The 20,716-nt window shown below is 50.3% G+C and overlaps 1 protein-coding gene across 3 annotated transcripts in view; it reads left to right on the forward strand.

The window, feature by feature from the left end:
* CGN (cingulin) overlaps positions 1–20,716 on the forward strand; it is a 68,609-nt gene that overhangs the window by 31,229 nt on the left and 16,664 nt on the right. For all 3 annotated transcript variants that reach the window (XM_053278228.1, XM_053278229.1, XM_053278230.1), the window contains exons 9-17: positions 1,499–1,647; positions 4,229–4,370; positions 4,568–4,780; positions 8,372–8,578; positions 10,429–10,686; positions 11,955–12,125; positions 14,756–14,917; positions 16,690–16,779; positions 19,448–19,531. In XM_053278228.1, coding sequence (XP_053134203.1) covers positions 1,499–1,647; positions 4,229–4,370; positions 4,568–4,780; positions 8,372–8,578; positions 10,429–10,686; positions 11,955–12,125; positions 14,756–14,917; positions 16,690–16,779; positions 19,448–19,531 — 1,476 coding nt within the window. The remainder of the gene's footprint in view (positions 1–1,498; positions 1,648–4,228; positions 4,371–4,567; positions 4,781–8,371; positions 8,579–10,428; positions 10,687–11,954; positions 12,126–14,755; positions 14,918–16,689; positions 16,780–19,447; positions 19,532–20,716) is intronic.

Consider the following 20,716-nt stretch of genomic DNA (forward strand, 5'->3'; position numbering starts at 1 on the left):
CCCCGCTTTCGAGCTTCCCCTGCCCGGTTCCGTGCACATCCCTTGTTCTTGCGCGGAACCAGGCCCTGAGCTTTCACAGGCCACACCTCAGGGGCTAAACCTATTTCTAGGCTTTTCTGTGTCATATGCAGGTCACACATACCTGAATATTCTCCTCCATGCCAAAATAATAATAGTTACTGCAGTTTCTTGTCCATAGAAAGCTAGTGTGTTAGAAGCAGAATTTAGTGTGTGTGTGTGTGTATGTGTGTGTGCATGCGCTGTCTGGCTGGTTTTCTATGGGAATAGTAAATTTTGTTTTTGTGTGGAGGTGTGTCTTGTCATGGGAGCCCTTGTTTATTTATTTTATTTTATTTTATTACATTTATATCCCGCTCTTTCCCCAAGGAGCCCAGAGCGGTGTACTACATACTTCAGTTTCTCCTCACAACAACCCTGTGAAGTAGGCGAGGCTGAGAGAGGAGTGACTGGCCCAGAGTCACCCAGCAAGTCTCATGGCTGAATGGGGATTTGAACTCGGGTCTGCCCGGTCCTAGTCCAGCACTCTAACCACTACACCACACTGTCTCCATGGTATAAATGGTATCTCATCTGCTCTTCTGTGGAAACTTGAGACTACCTTACAATCAAAGTTGTGGGGGGAAAGGAGATAAACTCACACATCTCTTTCTTCCTATGTGAACTCTAACTTTAAAACTCAGGAGCCAACGGGAGAAGCAGAGGCATCTTGCAGAGTATGCCTTTAGAAGTAAGCGTCTCTTGTGCTCAGCAGTTGGAATGGGCCATCATCTACACAAGAACATAGGAAGCTGCCATATACTGAATCAGACCCTTGGTCCGTCTACCTCAGTATTGTCTACACAGACTGGCAGCGGCTTCTCTGAGGTTGCAGGCAGGAGTCTCTCCCAGCCCTCTCTTGGAGATGCTGCCAAGGATGGAACTTGGAGCCTAGATGCTCTTCCTAGAGCGGCTCCATCCCCTGAGGGGAATATCTTACAGTGCTCACACTTCTAGTCTCCCATTCAAATGCAAACCAGGGTGGACCCTGCTTAGCAAAGGCAAACAATTGAAGCTTGCTACCACAAGACCAGCTCGCCTCCCACAAGATCCTGGGCGCTGCTGTGAGCTTAACGTCATGTCTGGATGCTTAGTTAGCTATTAACCTATAAGCCGTTGGATTCCCACAAGAAATGTGAACAGGCAATGTTGCTGCCTCCTTCCCCTTGGGGAAGCAGTAGGGCCTTGGACAAATGTACTGCAATAGCCAGTGTGGTGTGGTGGTTAGCGTGGCAGAGTAGAAGTAGGGAGACCCAGGTTCGAATCCCCACTCGGGCATGAAACTCTTGGCTGAGCTCAGGCTGGTCACTATTTCTCAGCATGAGGGGGGAAATGGGGAGAGAAGTCTCATTGTATGCTGCTTCTCACATCTTGGGAAACGGTAGAATAATGAGTAATTTAATCCGTTGCATCTTCATGAGTTTCCCCCTGAATCTGCCAGGATCAGGCCAGTTTGGAGGCCGAGAGACAGAAGATCAACTCGGTGGTGAGGAACCTCCAGAGAGAGCTGGAAGAGAGCAATGAAGAAGTGACTCACTGGAAGGAGATGTTTCAGAGGAACAAGGAGGAACTGTGGAGCACCAAACAAGAGTAAGCCGTTCTTCTCCCTCTCTGCCCCAAATCCTCCATTGTAGGCTGGGAATGGAGCCGTGAAGGCCGTGTCCCCTGCTAACTAAGCAAGCAGGCACCTTTTTTTTCAAAAGTGGCGGTTCTCTTGTATTGAGCGGGGGGGAGCAACTGGCCCTATCCGTCCCCAGCACAGGATTCCTCCAGTGGCTGTTTCTGGTGTCTATCTTATGTTTCTTTTTTAAGATTGTGAGCCCTTTGGGGACAGGGAGCCATTTCACTTATTTTATTTATATCTGTGTAAACCACTTTGGGAACTTTTGTGGAAAGCAGCATATAAATGTCTGCCATATTCATTGACTGTCCCCCGGACTCTGAGTTACAGGGCCACATGGGCAGTAGCAGCATGTCTGCGACTGGGTAAGGCGCGTCGGCCCTCACTGGTCACCTCCTGATCCCGAGTTCTGCCGGCCAGGGTTGGGTGCCGACGTAACGGGGAACCTCGCTCTCCTGCTGTAAGAACGCCCCGAGAGGGCAAACTTAGGCTTGAAGGAAAAAATGCTGCTGTGCGTCGCATGCCGCCTTGGTTTGTTAAAGTCTGGAATGATGGGCGTTGCAGTCCAGCTGACGTCGTTCAGCCCCAGCCTGCTGGCTGGAACAATTTCTCTCTTGCCTTCCGGGCAGTGACATGGGCCACGCCATGCCAGGGCCTCTGCACATCAGAACAGCCCTGCTGGATCAGGCCCAAGGAGGCCCATCTAGTCCAGCATCCTGTTTCACACAGTGGCCCACCAGATGCCGCTGTACGCCACAGGCAGGAGTTGAGGGCATGCCCTCTCTCCTGCTGTTACTCCCCTGCAACTGGTACTCAGAGGCACCCTGCCCTTGAGGCTGGAGGTGGCCCACAGCCCTCCGACTAGTAGCCGTTGATAGACCTCTCCTCTGTGAAGTCATCCAAACCCCTCTTAAAGCCATCCAGGTTGTTGGCTGTCACCACATCCTGTGGCAGAGAGTTCCACAAGTGGATCACGCTTTGTGTGAAAAAGTCCTTCCGTTTGTTGGTCCTAGACCTCCTGGCAATCAATTTCATGGGATGACCCCTGGTTCTAGTGTTGTGTGAGAGGGAAAAGAATCCCTCTCTCTCCACTTTCTCCACACCATGCATGACCTTATAGACCTCTATCTCCACACTCCTTCCTCCTCCAATACAAAAAAGAAACCGCCGGATGGGGCCCTTATGCCTGTGGGCTTCTGCCTCACACAAGATGTGAGCTACACAGGAGAAGAAGGCGCTTGGCAGATCTCGCCCAGTATGGTGGCGGAGTTAGTGGCGGGGGGGACTCAGGCTGAGGAGTTCCAAGTTCGTTTCCACTTCCGGCCCTGAAGCTCACGGGGTGAGCTTGGCCTTATTTTCTCTCTCCGCCGCACCTAGCCTGGCCTACCCTACCCTACCCTGCAGGGTTGTTGTGAGGATAGAACTGGAGAGGGGAGGCTCGTGCACAACTCCACCCTGAGCTGAAAGCCACCCTGCCCCCAGGCTAACTGGACAAAGGCACCTTTTGAGGAGGTACTGTGGCTCAGTGGCAGATCCTCTGCTTGGCATGCAGAAGGTCCCAGGTTCAATCACGGCAGCATCTCCAAGTAGGGCTGGGGAAGACTCCGGCCTGAAGCCTTGGAGAGCTGCTGCCAGTCAGCATAGACCAGGGCTGAACAACTTTGTTGTGCATCTCCTACAGATGTTGGACTACAACTCCCATCAACCCCTGCTAACTTGGCAAAGAGGCACCTTTTAACATGGTGATTCTCTTTTATTTAGCAGGGGGAGAGTAACTGGCCCTCTCCACCCCCAACACAGTATTCCTCCAGTGACTGTTGCTGGTGTCTATCGTGTGTTTCTTTTTAGATTGTGAGCCCTTTGGGGACAGGGACCCATCTTATTTATTTGTTGTTTCTCTGTGTAAACTGCCCTGAGCCATTTTTGGAAGGGTGGTATCGAAATCGAATAAATCATCATCCCTGAATAATGGCCACTGTGTCTTGAGATTATGGGATCTGTAGTCCATAAACAAGACTGGAGGTCAAAGTTGTGCAGTGCTGGGGTAGAGCCATGGTTCCCAACCTGGGCTCCTCTAGATCAGGGTTTCTTAACCTTGGGCCCCCAGATGTTGTTGGACTACCACTCCCAGAATCCCCAGCCACAAATACCATGTCTGGGGATTCTGGGAGTTGTTGTCCAACAACATCTGGGGGCCCAAGGTTAAGAAACCCTGCTCTAGATGTTGCTGAACCACAACTCCCATCATTCCTAGCTACCATTTATTGTGGCTGGAGATGATGGGAGTTTTAGTTCAGCAACACCTGGAGGAGACCAGGCTGGGAACCATCTGGAGGAACCCAGAATCCTGATCCAGACGGACCAGTGGTGCGACCCGGTGGAAGGCCCACCTAACAGCGCCTGATGCATGATGCACGTATGGACCGAGGCAGCGTGTGCACAGCCGGGCCGTCTCGAGTGTCTCCTCTCTCGGCTTTGATGCTCAGGGGCAGCTTAACTACAGGGCACCTCTTTGCACGTGGCTTTAGTTTTCCTTCCTCTCCCCGCCAGTCTGATGCAGGTGAAGATGGAGCGTGAAGAATTCGAGGAGGAGCTGAAGGAGATGCGCGAGCGCTTCACGGTCATGCGGCAGGAAGTGGATCAGGTCCGGAGCAGCGCCGGGGACGCCGGCGAGGCCGACGCCCTCAGAAAGGTGCACCTTTCCCCACCAAGTTGAGGGGACCGGCGGCTACCGGGCCGCAAAAGGGATGCTGGGAGCAAGCTTTTCCAGGAAGGCCCCCCAGTAGCCTTTCTGCAAACGCTCCTCCTCCTCCTCCTCTCCGCCTGTGCCAAGGTGGTCCGGGTTCCTTTTTGTGGCAGGCCTCAAAATCTCTTCCCTCCTCCCACCAGGGGCTGCGTGAGGCTCGGGAGCAGCTGAGGGAGCTGGTGTCGGAGAAGCAGGCCCAGGACGAGCTCCTCCGCCAGCGGGAGCGGGAGTTGGCCTCCCTGAAGGCGGCCCTGAAGGAGGAAGCGGCCGGCCGCCACCGCGAAGCCGAGGAGCTAAAGCGGCAGTTCCAGGAGAATGTGGGGCAGCTGCGGAAGGATTACGAGGAGGCGTTCAAGGCAAGGGGGGCCGAGGGGCCGGGCCGGGGGAGGGCGTTGGAAGCGGTTTGGTTGCCTCCTCGTATGTCTTATTTTTATTTATTTCACATATTTGTGTACCGCCCAAAGCTTAACGTCTCTGGGCAGTTTACAATAAAACAATACAAACAAAAGGTTCAAAACATGACAATCATTTTAAAATTTAAAACGATGCTGAGAACTAGTAAAACAGCATCTAATTTCAACCCCTGCTAACTTGGCAAAGAGGCACCTTTTTAACGTGGTGATTCTCTTATGTTTAGTGGGGGGGAGCAAGTGGGCCTCTCCGACCCCAGCACAGCATCCCTCCAGTGGCTGTTGCTGGTCTCTGCCTTGTGTGTCCTTTTAGACTGTGAGCCCTTTGGGGACAGGGTTCCACCTTATTTGTTCGTTATTTCTCTGTGTAAACTACCCTGAGCTATTTTTGGAAGGGTGGTATGGAAATCTGATGGATGGATGGAAAGAAAGAAAGAAAGAGCGAGAGAGCAAGCCTGGATGAACAGATATGTCTTAACTGCCTTTTTAAAAGTTGCCAGAGATGGGGAGGCTCTTATTTCAGCAGGGAGCATGTTCCAAAGCCTCGGGGTGGCCATGGAGAAGGCCCGTCCCTGCGTAGCCACCAGACGAGCCGGTGGAAACTGCAGACAAACCTCTCCTGATGATCTCAGTGGGCGGTGGGAATCATGGAGAAGAAGGTGTCTTCTTAAAAACCCGGGCAGTGTTCCCTGTAAGAGGGAATCCCAGGTGTTGTTGACTACAACTCCCAGCATCCCCAGCTGCAGTGGGCTTTGGCTGAGGATGCTGGGAGTTGTAGTCAACAACATCTGGGGTTTTCTGTTAGAGGGAAACACAGTAAGCTTCCACTGTAAGCTGTTTAGGGCTTTATAGGTTATAACCCACACTTTGTATTTTGCCCGGAAACTTATTGGCAGCCAGTGCAGCTCTTTCAATACTGGAATATGATCTTTCCGAGATGACCAGAGACCGACCTAGCTGCTGCATTCTGGTCCAACTGCAGTTTCCGGACTACGTTTTGATGATGATGATGACTACATTTATATCCCGCTCTTCCTCCAAGGAGCCCAGAGCGGTGTACTACATACTTGAGTTTCTCTTTCACAACAACCCTGTGAAGTAGGCGAGGCAGAGAGAGAAGTGACTGGCCCAGAGTCACCCAGCTAGTTTTATGGCTGAATGGGGATTTGAACTCGGGTCTCCCCGGTCCTAGTCCAGCACTCTAACAAAGCACGTGCTTTCTTGAGTGGATAAAAAGTGGGAAGCTCCTATGATAAGATACTAGAGGGGTGGAAGTTGATCCTTCCTGACTCCAATGCGCCAGTTTATTTATTTTTATTTAAAATATTTATACCTTGCTCCTCCAGTGCATTACTCCAGTTGGGTTAATAGAACAGAAGAACAGGCTGTTCTGCTATAGATAACAACATTGTTGGATCAACTACAATCCTACTTAATTTGTTTAGATTGTGAACCCTCTAGAAACAGGGGAAAATCTTTTAATTTTTCTATATAAACCGCTTTGAGGACTTGTGTTGAAAAGTGGTATATAAATATCTGCTGTAGTATAAGTTTACAGTCTAACGTTTCTAGACCTCAAGGTAGTGCTGAAATGATGTAACCAAGCATCTGTGAAGAACTGTGTTTCTCTGTGCTGCACGGCCACCATTCCCTTCCTGGCAGCATTTCTCCTACCCTTAAAGCTTCTGTTTACCTTCGTCTCTCCTGCCTACCCGGAGTGTAAAAATCCTTCGCCAAGGGGATCAATGACTCATACAAACCACTGGTATGCAAATACTCCTCTGGTCCTCTTTCATGGCACTGTTCAGTCAGTGAGCCTGTTTTTCCCAAAATGTCAAGGACCTTGCAAGATAGGAAGCTGCCTTATACTGAGTCAGACCTCTGGTCCATCTAGCTCAGTACTGTCCACAATGGCTGGCAGCGGCTTCTCCAAGGTTTCATGCAGATGTCTTACCCAGCCCTACCTGGAGATGCTGAGTCTTATTTTAGAGTATCAATGGCTGTGTGAAGACCCAGAAATGCTACCTTTGGGCCTGGAGCCTGTTGAGAGATCTCCCATCTCTTCCACAAACCATGAGGACTAGAAAGATCAGATGCAGAAAAAACTGGGTTTGCAGCATAATGCTTGAAGATGATGATCTCAGAACAGTGGTGCACTCACTGGAAATGTCTAGGCTTGACCACTGCAGTGCGCTTTGTGTGAAGCTGCCTTTTGTATGTCATTCGGAAACCTTCCGTTAGTCCAAAATGCAGCAGCTAGATTGGTCTCCGGGGTTTCTCGGAGAGACCACATGATGCCTGTTTTAGAACAGCTATGCTGGCTGCCGATGTTTCCGGGCAAAATACAAAGTGCTGGTAATTACCTTTAAAGGTAATTAAAGGGGCCTCCAGTGACTGTTGCTGGTGTCAATCTTATGTTTCTTTTAGATTGTGAGCCCTTTGGGGACAGGGATCCATCTTATTTATTTATTATTTCTCTGTGTAAATTGCCCTGAGCCATTTTTGGAAGGGCAGTATAGAAATTGAATAGATGATGATGATGATGGAACATCTGCAAAAAATACAAGCTACTTGTAGCCAAAAATTGGTAGGACCATAGAATTGAAAAGGTTGTAGAAAATGAAGATACAAAAATATTATAGGACTTCCGACTACAAACGAAAAACATCTGCCACACAATACACCAGATATAACTGTAGTCGAGACGAAAGATTTTAAAAAGTTAAAATAATTGACATAGCAATACCAGGGGATAGCAGAATAGAAGAAAAAGAAATAGAAAAAATCACCAAATACAAAGATCTACCAATTGAAATTGAAAGGCTGTGGCAGAAAAAGACCCAAATAATCCCAGTGGTAACTGGCGCCCTGGGTGCAGTTCCAAAAGACCTTGAAGAGCACCTCAACACCATAGGGGCCACAGAAATCACCATCAGCCAGTTACAAAAAGCAGCTTTACTGGGAACAGCCTGTATTCTGCGACGATATCTATAATAATTGACAATAAAATTCTGGCATCCCAGGTCCTTGGGAAGGACTCGACGTCTGGATAAAACAAACCAGTCAATAACACCTGTCTGACTGTGTAGACAAAAATAATAATAAATAATGCCCTAAATGCCTTAGGGCTGGATTGCCTGGGAGAGAGCCTTCTTCTGCATGACCCCCACCTTGCATTAAGGTCCTCACGTGAGGTCGCTCTGCAGCTGCCAACAGCTTGCCTGCCGGTGACCTGGGATCAACCCTTCTCTGTAACTGCTCCTGGGTTCTGGAATGTGCTCCCTATGGATATTAGAAGTTTTAGCAGCCTTTAAAAGAGCCCTAAAATAGATATCTCTTTAACCTGGCTTTTTGTGTTTATTGAAACGGTTTTAAACTGGTTTTAATTTGTGTTTTAATCCATTATTTATTTGTTTTTATCTATCTGCATTTATATTTGTGAACTGCCTAGAGCCATCGAGGTGAGGCGGTATAGAAATCTAATAAATGTATAAGCAGTTATTTTAAAAATACAATCATCTCTTCCTTTTCTTGCAGATGAGGGCGACACTGGAGGGCGAGAAGGAGGCAACTGAGCAGACAAGGAAGGCCATCGAATCTACCTTGAGGGAGACCCAGGAGGAAAACGACGACCTCCGGCGGAAGATCCTGGGCCTGGAGACGCAGCTGAAGGAGTATTGGCACTTTGCTGACAACTGGCAGAGCACCGAGGCCAGGCTGAAGGAGAAGATTGCCAAGCTGGAGGTACCTTTTTGGGGGGAAGCTCAGTAACGGGCTACCCATTTCCTGCAAATCTCTTGAATACTGGAATCGTGAAGGGGGCCACACTCTGATGAGTCATGGGAAGAGGGTTCCAGAATCCGGATCCCAGAATCCGATTCGCGCTAGGAACATAGAAAACTGGCATATACTGAGTCATCACCTAGTTCAGTATTGCCTGCACAGGCTGGCAGCATCTCTTCAAGGTTTCGGTCAGGAGTCCCCCCTGGAATGGGGAAGTTTTTCTTTCCAAGGGGGAACTCCTAGGCTCACAGGCAGTGTGCTACTAAAGCTGGGTGACAGTTACTGGGGGAGGGAGCAGTGGGGGAGAGCACCGGGGGGGCGCAATTGGGGGCCTTCCTAGAGGTAACTGGTTGGCCATTGCTGGAAACAGGATGCTCTGGACCAGATGGAGGCTTGGTCTGTTCCAGCAGGATTCTGTATGTTCCGAACAGCCATGATAGTTAAGAATGGAAGCTCTATATACAGGAGCAGTCTACCTCTGAGCACCAACTGTTGATGGGAAGGAAAGGCTGAGTCCTTCCTGCTCTGCCCGAGAACTTTTCTCAGAGGCATCTTGCCAACCACTGTGAGAAACAGGATGCTGGTCTTAGATGAAGCTTTGGTCAGTGACTACTACCTAGTAAATAATCTCTCCTTTAGCAAACAGTATCTCCAGCTAAAGTCAACTCCAGTTGCGCTGACACGAGGCTTAGTGTGACCAACAGGCTCTCCCAATTCAGCGTCCAGTAAGCGTCTTTTTGACAAGCCAGTTCTGACTTTTCCCCTTTTAATCTTAATTTGTATTCAGCAAATGTTCTTTTTCCAAAAAACCAAGGTAAAGGATTAAAATTTCCATATTTTAACCCACACGCCTAAACATAGAAAAGTATATAGCTGCCTTATACCAAGTCAGAACATGGGGTCCATCTAGCTCAGTACGGCCTACACCAGAGATTCTCAACATTCAGTCCCCAGATGTTAGTGGACTCCAACTCCCATAATCCCCAGCCCCAGTGGCCTTTGGTCGGGGATTATGGGAGCTGAAGTTCAATAGCGTCTGGGGACCCAACGTTGAGAATCCCTGGTCTACACTGACTGGCAGTGGCTTCTCCAGGGTTCCAGGCCGGAGGCTCTGGACCAGTGATTCTCAAACTTGGGTCCTCAGGTGTTATTGGACTTCAACTCCCACAATCCCCAACCAAAGGCCACTGAGGCTGGGGATTATGGGAGTTGAAGTCCAATAACACCTGAGGACCCAAGTTTGAGAATCCCTGCTCTGGACCATTCACTTCTCTTTCAGCCTTACTAATATCACAGAGGCTAAACATAATCCCGCACACCGCTCAGGGCTCCTTGTAGGGAGAGAGGGATAGGAGTGTAAGAATTGAGGAGAGCTGGTCTTGTGGTCGCAAGCATGACTTGTCCCCTTAGCTAAGCAGGGTCGGCCCTGGTTGCATATGAAAGGGAGACTAGAAGTGTGAGCACTGGAAGAGATTCCCATCAGGGGATGGAGCCGCTCTGGGAATTGCATCTAGGTTCCAAGTTCCCTCCCTGGCAGCATCTCCAACGAGACAGGGCTGGGAGAGAGACTCCTGCCTGCAACCTTGGAGAAGCCGCTGCCAGTCTGTGAAGACAATACTGAGCTAGATAGACCAAGGGTCTGACTCAGTATATGGCAGCTCCCTATGTTCCTAATAGACACAGGTTGTTGCTGCGTTTAATTTTAGCTGTGTTTAATTTCTAATTTTCAGTTTTTTGGGGTTTTTTGCTGTGTTTACTGTTTTCTCCCCCGGCCTCGCCTCCCACACCAACGCCTTCCCTCCCCCTTCCAGGTGGCCCGCAAGCAGATGGAGGAGTCCCTGGGGGACACCACGGACCGGGAGCAGGAGCTGTTGCTGGGGAAGAGATCCCTGGAGAGCCGCCTGGAGGAAGCCCAGAGGAGCCTCAACCGGCTCTCGCGGGAGCACCAGGACCTGAGCGCGTCTTACCACGAGGAGCTGAAGCAGAAGGAGCAGCTGAAGCGAGCCAAGAGCGAGCTGGAGGAGGAGAAGCGCCTGCTGGACAAAAGCATCGGGAAGCTGACGAAAGAGGTGGGGGCCGCCCCAGGGAGCAAACGCCCCGCCGGACCACTTGGCTTTGCAGGGTGCTGGACGGCCCCCCTGGGTGCTCCCGCTTTGGGGTGGTAGATCCTGAAAATGGACCCGGCGGGGAGTCCGTTGCCCTGCTGGGGGTCTTTTCTCCATTGTCAGGTCCAGCAAGGCAGCAGCTGGAAGGAAGAGCTCTTGAATGGGCAAGGTCTGGCTGCAGGTGGAGGGGTTGTGCAGGGACAGAGGAAGCTGCCATATCCCGAGTCAGGCCCTTGGTCCATTTCGCTCAGGATGGTCTACCCAGGCTGGCAGCGGCTTCTCCAAGGTGGCAGGCAGGAGTCTCTCTCTCAGCCCTATCTTGATGGCAGGGAGGGAACTTGGATTCTTCTGCCTGCAGGCAGGTACTCTTCCCAGAGTGGCCTCATCCCCTAAGGGGAAGATCTTGCAGGGCTCATGTGTTGTGTCTCATTCAAATGCAAACCAGGGCAGACCCCCTGCTTAGCAAAGGGGACGACTCACGCTTTCCTCAGCCAGAACCCAGCCCTGTTACACTGTACATGCACAGAGGTGTCCATAAATTTGGACCTGCGTCTGCACATGCATTCCTTTTTAGAAGTGGATCTAGGCCCAGCCTCCCGCAAATGCATGGTACAGACCGGAAGGGTATGGCTGTCCCTGGGTGGAACATGAGCTGCAGGACTCCCCATCTGCTCCTTGGAAGAGTCCTGCAGCTCTGGGGAGCCCAGCGCCTGCCTCTCCACCGAGGCGTCTGTCCTGCCACCAGAACCCTTCCCATTGCTCCTGGGACCTCCTGCCACAGCTCGCCTCCACTACCAAGTGGGGAAGTGCTCGCCTGTGTGCTCAGGACCTCCCTCCTGATGGGCTACTTGGGAGGGAGGGGAAGGACTTCTTTCCAGGCACCTGCTTCGGATGAGGGCCAGGGCTCCCAGCTGGTCTTGTCGTGGCAAGCTGTAGCTCAGTGGTGTGGAGCACCTGCTTCAGGCCCTGGCAGCATCTCCCGGTGGGACTGGGAAAGTCCCCTGCCTGAAACCCCGGATAGCTGCTGCCAGTCAGTGTAGGAAAATGTGGAGCTAGACGGACCCAGTGGTTTGGCTTAGAATAAGGCAGCTTCCTGTGTTACTCAGAGACGGCAAGCCGGCTGCTCGGGGCCTTTTGGACGGGCTGCTGGGCCAGTGCATGGCCCCCGTGTCGGCTCATCTCCCGGCCCCCGTGTCGGCTCATCTCCCGCCCCTCTCTCTCTCTCCCTCCAGTTGGACCAGATGGCCGAGGAGTCCCACAGCGCTTTGTCGGCCCTGCAGTCACAGCTGGAGGAGTACAAGGAGAAGTCGCGCAAGGAGATCACAGACTCCCAGAAGCAGGCCAAAGACCGCAACGCGGAAGTGGAGAAGATGCAGTACAACCTGGGGCGGCTGCAAGATGAGGTAGGAGGCAGCTGGCGGAGGGGGAGAGCGGCGCCCTGCGGCGCCTACAGCAGTTGGGCCCTGGCAAGGAGGGGGACGGGTTGCAGTGGTTACTTAGGCCGGGGCGGAGAGCCGGTCACGGGGCAAAGGCAAAGTTGTGCCGTCGAGTCGGTGTCGACTCCTGGCGCCCACAGAGCCCTGTGGTTGTCTTTGGTAGAAAACAGGAGGGGTTGACCATGGCCATCTCCCACGCAGTCTGAGATGATGCCTTTCAGCATCTTCCTAGATCGCTGCTACCTGATATATGCATTTCCCATAGTCTGGGGAACAACCCAGCAAGGATGCGAACCAGCAACCTCTGGCTCCCTAGGTAAGCTACTTCCCCGCTGTGCCATTGTGTGGCAAGCATGATTTTCCCCCTTTGCTAAGCAGGGTCCATCCTGGTTTGCATTTGAGTGGGAGACTAGAAGTGTGAGCACTGTAAGAGATTCCCCTCAAGGAATGGAGCCGCTCTGGGAAGAGCATCTGAGGTTCCCAGTTCCCTCCCTGGCAGCATCTCTAAGAGAGGGCTGAGAGCGACTCCTGCCTGCAACCTTGGAGAAGCCGCTGCCAGTCTGTGTAGACGATACTGAGCTAGATGGACCAATGGCCTGACAATGGCAGCTTCCTCTGTTCCTTAGCTGCCGTATCCCACGCCATTGGTCTATCTAGCTCAGTTTTTTCAGCACTGAGCAGCAGCAATTTTCCAGGGTTTCAGATGGTCTCTCCCAGCCCTACCTGGAGATGCTGCCAGGGGTTGAACCTGGGACCTTCTGCATGCAAAGCATAAGCTCTTCCACGGAGCTACGGTTCATCTTCATGGCAGGGGGCCATCAGAAGGCATCTTGGCTGTTCCTCCTCAGTCCAGATAGCACTTTCACCCTAAGCCAGAAGTGCACGAAATGGTCAGGAAGGTATTTCAGGGCAGTATTTCAGAGGCCGGAGGCTCTGAAGACACTGACTCTGCTGGGTGATCATGACTCAGTATGTGGGCTGAAAGTGGGGACTCCCTGCGGCACAGTTCGCAGAGTGGGATGGGTGGCTATGGGTTAGAGGTGCATGCATGCGTGGGTCTGTCGGTTTTTAACTCGGAGCGTGTGGATTGTGTGCAGAGGAGAGACCCCAAGTGCACTGAATCTTACCAAGATTTATCTTGGTTTCTTTCTGGGCTATTAGGCAAGCTACCACTCCTGCATGCTCTTCCCCTTTTGAAACCAAAACACGTCATGAGGACTAGAAACCTGTCTTTCATTATGCATTTTCAAATTTTTGAGTCTTTTCCAAATCCTTCAAACCTGTAAAATAGGAGTCGGCAACTTAAGCTGCGTCCTTGTTCCCCCTTCTTTATAAACTTTCCCCAGCTTTTACAAGATGACATAGGAAAAAACATGAAGTTTCTCGAGAACAGTAATGGTGATCCTTTCACTGGCAGAGGTTTGGCATTTGGGAAACAAAGAATATTCAGATCTTGAGATGGTTCCCAGCTAGCACTGCAGGGCTGGGGAGGGAAGTTAGGTCAAGAGAAAGTTACCTGGGTCAGCAGTGACCCAGCACACCTTGCTGAATGGTGCACCCAGAAGGAAAAGGCTCATAGCAGACTACAGATTGCTCATTTGGCAGTGAAGGTGCAGAGGTTGTCTCTTTGCAGTGCAGAAATTCACACCTTTTGAATTTGGGAAAGGGAGAATCTTTGGTTCTACAGGACAAGAAATGCAGGATAAGACCCTTTTCATTTGGGGGATGCAAGCTTTTGCATTACACAGGTTTCTTAGGAACATAGGAAGCTGCCATATACTGAGTCAGACCCTTGGTCCATCTAGCTCAGTATTGTCTACACAGACTGGCAGCAGCTTCTCCAAGGTTGCAGGCAGGAGTCTCTCTCAGCCCTGTCTGGAGATGCCAGGGAGGGACCTTAGAACCTTCTGTGTGCACGCTTGCAGAGCGGCCCCATCCCCGAAGGGGAATTTCTTTTGGTGCTCACACATGTAATCTCCCATTCAAATGCAAAACACAGGTGGTGTTTGTTAGTCATGTCTAACTCTGAAAGGGGAACGTATGTGGAGCAAACATAATGAGGTGGATAGGAGGGTGGACCCGGCTTAGCAAAGGGGACAATTCATGCTTGCTACCACAAGCCCAGCTCTCCTCTCCTAGACTAAAATAAAAGGTAAAGTTGTGCCGTCGAGTCGGTGTCAACTCCGGGCGACCACAGAGCCCTGTGGTTGTCTTTGGTAGAACACAGGAGGGGTTGACCATTGCCATCTCCCATGCAGTATGAAATGATGCTTTTCAGCATCTTCCTGTATCGCTACTGCCCGACATAGGTGTTTCCACATAGTCTGGGGGAAAACCTCTTGTTCGCTAGGCAAGTTATTTCCACTGCTGCACCACTAGCTCTCCTCTTATTCGGGCTGTTCAAGAAAGGAAGGAGGGGGTGTTGGAAGGCAAAAATAAACTGGGGGTTCTCAGCCAGTCGCTGATGCTGCTTCTGGCTGGAGAGGGAGTAGGGTGTAGTGGATAGAGGGTTGGGCTTGAGGGTTCAGGTCTCTGCTCTCTGGCCCTTCCAAAGGCACATTCTGCTCACGCATCCTTCTGGTGTTTCCCTCTCCCAGGTAACGCGACTCAAGCAAGCCCTGCAGGACAGCCAGGCGGAGCGTGAGAATGCTGTGTTGGACAAGGAGCTGCTGGCTCAGCGCCTCCACAACCTCGAGCAGGAGGTCGAATCCAAGCGGCGGTCCCAGGACGATCGGTCGCGGCAGGTCAAAGCGCTGGAGGTTTGTATTGATTCCCCCCCCCTCACCCCTGAATAGAATCCGGGGTCACCTTCAGCTCCCGTGTTCTAGGAATGCCTCCTCTTTACATGACAAGGCCTCTCAAAAAAAAAAAAAAATAAAAGACCGCTGTCTCTACAGGAGATCTGGAAACCTTCTGGTGCACAGCAAACCCAGAATGGCATTGCAATTCCCTCGTTGGAAACCTCTGCCGTACTGGCGCTAACAGAATCTGTAATTAAAAATAATCCCAGGACTGCTCTTACTTTATTGATTGATTTGATTTGACTTCTATTCCGCCCTTCCAAAATGGCTCATTAAAACAAAACTAAAATCAATTAACGATTACAATCGAAAACTGTAAAAGCAACATAAAACCATTATTAAAACAGTTTTTAAAACCCTGGAAAACCAGGCCAAACCTTTATGGTTTGAAACAGTTAAAAAACCCTGGAAGGCCAGACAGATAGGTCTTAAGGGCTCTCCGGAAGGCCAATTATGAACTCAGATTGTGGATTTCTGCCGGGACTCGGAGTGCATTCCACAGCCCAGGGGAGCCACAGAGAAGGCTGTGTTGGTGGTAACTGAAGACGGACCTCCTCAGATGACCTTAACGTGTGGTGGGGATTGTGCAGAAGAAGGTGCTCTCTAAAATAACTCGGACCGAAGATAACTCGGACCCCTTGCAGGTTTTGTGCCGCTCGCTGTCTGTGTTGACAGGTGGCATCTTCTCTCTCCTGCTTCCTGGTATCAGTTAAGCTCTTCCTTAATATTAATGGTCAACCAGTCAAACCTGACAGGCGGTAGATCCAGGACAAAAAGCATCCTCTTGGCATGTGGTGTGATGGTTACTAGCCGAGATTATTTTAAAAGGGCATTAGACAACGTTGTGAGGAGAGGGCTTTTGACATCGTAGCTGTGGCGCCTATATGGAACCTCCATGTTGAGGGGCATTCTACCTGTGAACCCCTGCTAACTCGGCAAAGAGGCCCCTTTTTAAATGTGGTGGTTCTCTTGATTTAGCAGAGGGAGAGCAACTAAGGTTTTACTTTCTGTTTTTATTTTGTTGTAAACCGCCCAGAGACGTAAGTTTTTGGGCAGTATAAAAATGTTTAACTAACTAACTGGCCCTATCCACCCCCAGAGCAGTAGCTCCAGTGACTGTTGCTGGTGTCTGTCTTATGTTTCTTTTTAGAATGCGAGCCCTTTGGGGGCATCTTTATTTTAGTATTTCTCTACGTAAAGTGCTTTGGAAACTTTTGTTGAAAAGTGGTATGTTGTTGTGAGTATCTATATTTCTGAGGAATGACAGCAGGAGGGGGGCCTCCATATACTGCTTACAGGCTTCATAGAGGAATGGCTGGCCACCGTAAGAAGCTCAGGATCCGGGACTAGATGGCCTGATCCAGCAGAAAGCAAAGTACTGGGTTCTGTCTTCAGACTGTATTCCTGCACCTGTCTCTCCTATGTGTGCAAAAATCTCCTTGCAACAGCAGGAGGCAGCACTGCGTGTCAAACTGTCTCCTATCAGTTTTTCCTCAAGACAGAGATTGCATGTGTGTGTTCAACAGAACCACTTACTCCCTGCCTTATGTAAAATAAACATTAGGCAACCTGGAAGGTTTAAAAAAATATTTGGATTCTTTCCAAAGCTCTTAACATCAACAAAGCTCTGTTCGGAGACTGAAGCCCAGGCGAATCCTGCCTGTGGACGCAAGTTCCAAAACTTATGACCTGTTCCGAGGCAATGCACAAATGTTGGTCTGCAATTGCAGGATAAAGCGAAACGCCTTGAAGTGGAGCTGGATGAGGAAAGGAACACGGTGGAGTTGCTGACGGAGAGGATCAATCGTACCAGAGACCAGGTGGGTAGTTGGGAGTCTAAATCTCGCAGAACTTGGCCGCTCGCAGAACGTTGGCCCTTGAACCCAGGACAGAGGAAGCTGCCTTTGACTGAGTCAGACCCTTGGTCCGGCTAGTGCAGCATTGCCTACCCTGACTGGCAGCAGCTCTTCAAGGTTTCAGGCAGGAGCCTCTCCCAGCCCTTTCTGGAGATGCTGCCAGGGATTGAACCTGGGGCCTTCTGCATGCAAGGCACTGAGCTACAACTCAGTTTTATTTATCTTTTTATTTTTAATTCTAAAAAACACCCTGCAAGATTCTTTTTAAATTGAAAACCATGTCCAGAGCAGCTTAGAAACGATAAAACTTAACAATATAGAAGAGAGGAGGCAGCTGTGAAAACAGTCCCAGAGATAACTTAAAATTGAAGCAGACAGTTCCAGGCAGGGCTGGGAAAGACGTTTATTTGAAACCTCTGCCCGTCAGTGCAGATTGGGCAGGGTCATATGGGAGGAGAAGGTCTGAAAAAAACCGAAGGTTGTAGAAGTTTAAAGCCAGCATCTTGCTGGTCTTTTGTAATGGGTGTGGTGTGGCCCGGACTATGGGTCCAGCCTGCAGGCTGGAAGCTGTATTCAGAACCAAGCAGTCTTCAAGGGCAGCTCCACAAGTCATGTGTTACAGTAGCCTAACCAGCATGCTCTGACAGCATGGTTGAAGGCAGCGAGGCGCTCTCTGTGGTCATCTGGGTGCCGCAGGAAGCTGGCAAGCAGGGCATGATGGGAATATTATCTGCACACACACACACACACACAGAGCTCTAATATCACTTGCCACACAGTTTAGATGGCTTCTTGGCTCCTATCTAATTTGCAACCAGGGGAAAAAGAAGGCTTGGATGGCACAGGAGCTTGGCTCCGTCCATGCAGAGTAAGCTTTGGCATCATCTCCCCGCAATCCGATGTTGTAAGATCTGCAGCTGTGGCTGGCGGGGATGCAGTTAAAGTCTGACCTTGCCTGGCCACAAAACATGTCCAGGACTATATTTAGCTACCCACAACGATGTCCTCTTCCCAGACTGAAGCCCGGCTGTCTTTTAAATAATGGCAATAAGTGCCCAATGCTTGCAATTAAGTTGTCTCGGTAATCTTTACAACATTCCTCTAAGGCGGGTCAGTGTGACTTCCCGCATATTGCAGCTGGGCATCTGGGGCTGAGTTCAAGGGATTGGCTTCTCTGTGGCCACAGAGAGGGGGCAGGAGCTAGATGTTAACTCTGCCATTAATCCTATTAGGTTACATCAGCTCTCTGACTTTCTGCAATTAGAGAGGGTGTGGTGATGACCACTGGCTTAAATGGTTTTAAAGAAGGATCAGAGAAACTCATGGAGGGGAGGGGAGGAGAGGCTTAATGCTGGCTACTAGCCGGGATGCTTGGGTGGAACCTCCATGTACAGAAGCAGTCTACCACAGAATAGCTGGAGAGCGACTGTAGGTGACCACTGCTGCCTTCGTGCCCCTGCGTGGCTTACATAAGAAGCTGCCTCATACGGAGTCAGACCCTTGGTCCATCTAACTCAGTCCTGTCTACTCTGACTGGCCACGACTCTCCAAAGCAAGAATCCTTCCCAGCCTTTATTTACTTTATTGTTGAATGTATATACCGCCTTTCATTAAAAACAATCTCAAGGCGGTTTACAAAAGTTTTTTTAAAAAAACATACAATAAAAATATTAAGCTAAAAATATAAAAACAAACCAAATTTAAAATCTATAAAATACAAGCCTAAAAACTATACATGGATAAAAAACACATAGAAGCAGCAATAAAAAAACAATCATGTAAAAGCCTGGATAAAAAGCCAAGATTTAACAAGCTTTCTAAAAACTGTGATGGAGTCCGAGGAGCGAATGGCCACTGGGAGAGCATTCCAGAGTCTGGGGGCAGCCACAGAGAAGGCCCTGTCCCGAGTGCACGACAGCCGAGCCTCCCTCATTCTCGGCGCCCGGAGAAGAGCCCCCTCAGATGTCCTCGTCAAGCGGGCAGCAACCCTTGGGAGCAGGCGGTCCCTCAGGTACCCCGGGCCCAAACCATTAAAGGGCTTTAAAGGTCAAAACCAGCACCTTGAATTGGACCTGGAAACAAACTGGCAGCCAGTGCAGCTCTTTCAGGATGGGTGTGATGTGCTCCCACCGGGCAGCTTGAGATAAAACCCTAGCTGCCGCGTTTTGCACTAGCTGCAGTTTCCGGATATTCTTCAAGGGCAGCCCCATGTAGAGCATGTTACAATAATCCAGCCTTACCTGGAGATGCTGCCAGGGAGTGAACTCGGGACTTTCTGCACACCAAGCAGATGCTCGTCCCCTAAGCTACAACCCTATCCTACTCAGTCTATATGTGGCCTTCCAGAAGGCGTCTGGTTATACGCTGCAGATGAACCTTTTGGTCTTCATGTGTCCTTGTGAACTGCTGTGGTTAGGAATGGGAACCTCCATGTTCAGGAGCAGTCTAGCGTGGAGTCCAAAGTGCCGGACTTGTCAAGGTCATGAGCTTGGTTGCTGATGAAAACAAGATGCCACACCTTTTTAGGATTGATCTAGCTGGGCACTTCTTGAGCGCTTACGTGCAAATTAGTACATTGTGTGACGGTGGGTTCTTGTGACGGTCTTCTGCCCCTCCCTCTCCCTTCCTCCAGATCGACCAATTGCGAGCGGAGCTGCTGCAGGAACGTTCCGTCCGGCAAGACCTGGAGTGTGATAAGATCTCGCTGGAGAGACAGGTAAGCCGGCCTGCCGCTGCACCCAGTCAGGTGACTTGCTTTTTTGTACGGACTCGGTAGTCCCACCCAAAGGTTGATGGGAGATTCCTGGCTTCCATATTCATACGGAACTTCATGTGTATTCCGGAGGCCAATCCGAGAGAGACGAATGCGCTTGCTTCCAAAGTTATATCTCAATGCCTTGGGAAATATTTTCCCCTCCCCGGGGGGAAATATACCTATGGAAGTCCATCAGAATATTGACTTCTCCGTTTCAATCTCCACCTGCTTACGCTGGAATAAATTGGCTTATTCAGCGGTTGTACAGTATCTGCATGCTTGGCGCTCAGTGTCACTGCTATCAGTCATCTGCCCACTCCTTATAATGGGCACAAATTAAGTTCTTGTGCTCGGCACAAGAGGGAGGGGCACATCACGGCCAGCGTGGTGTAGTGGCTAGAGTGCTGGACTAGGACCGGGGAGACCCGAGTTCAAATCCCCATTCAGCCATGAGACTTGTTGGGTGACTCTGGGCCAGTCACTTCTCTCTCAGCCTCACCTACTTCACAGGGTTGTTGTGAGGAGAAACTTAAGTATGGAGTACACCGCTCTGGGCTCCGTGGAGGAAGAGCGGGATATAAAATGTAAATAATAAATAAATAAAATAAAATCATTTGTTGCAGGGACATCCTGATTGAAGCTTGGTCCTAGTCCCCTGTCGGGCACTGGCAGGGTGTTGGGATCGGGGTTAAGTTTCCCACGTGGCCATGAAGTCGGTGACTTTGGGCCAGTTACACTCTTTCAGCCTAACCTTCCTGACAGGGGTGTTGTGAGGATAAAAGGGGAGAAGAACCACATGCACCACCCCTCTGAGCGACTTGGAGGAAGGGCAGGATCTAAATGCAATGAATCTTATATCTATTTCCATAAGAGCTGGAAATGTTATGATCGTTACGGATGCATAACCACCTGCGGGTGAGAGGGATGTACCGGCAGACTCAGGATAACCCGCAGATAATTTGTTTTAAAAGAAAATCTAAAGAAAAAAACATAAGGGGCAAAAGAAAAACACACAAGCGTCCTCAGTTTAACTCAGTGGAGTGGAATATTCAGACTCACTGAGGGCAGTTAGCAGACAATCAGGTGGGCAGAAATGACGGAATTCAGTGGCAAGAAAGCAGGGGAAGGAGGGCTTGGACAAAAAGA

Source organism: Hemicordylus capensis, chromosome 14 (genome assembly GCF_027244095.1).
Source record: "Hemicordylus capensis ecotype Gifberg chromosome 14, rHemCap1.1.pri, whole genome shotgun sequence".
Taxonomy (NCBI): Eukaryota; Metazoa; Chordata; class Lepidosauria; order Squamata; family Cordylidae; genus Hemicordylus; species Hemicordylus capensis.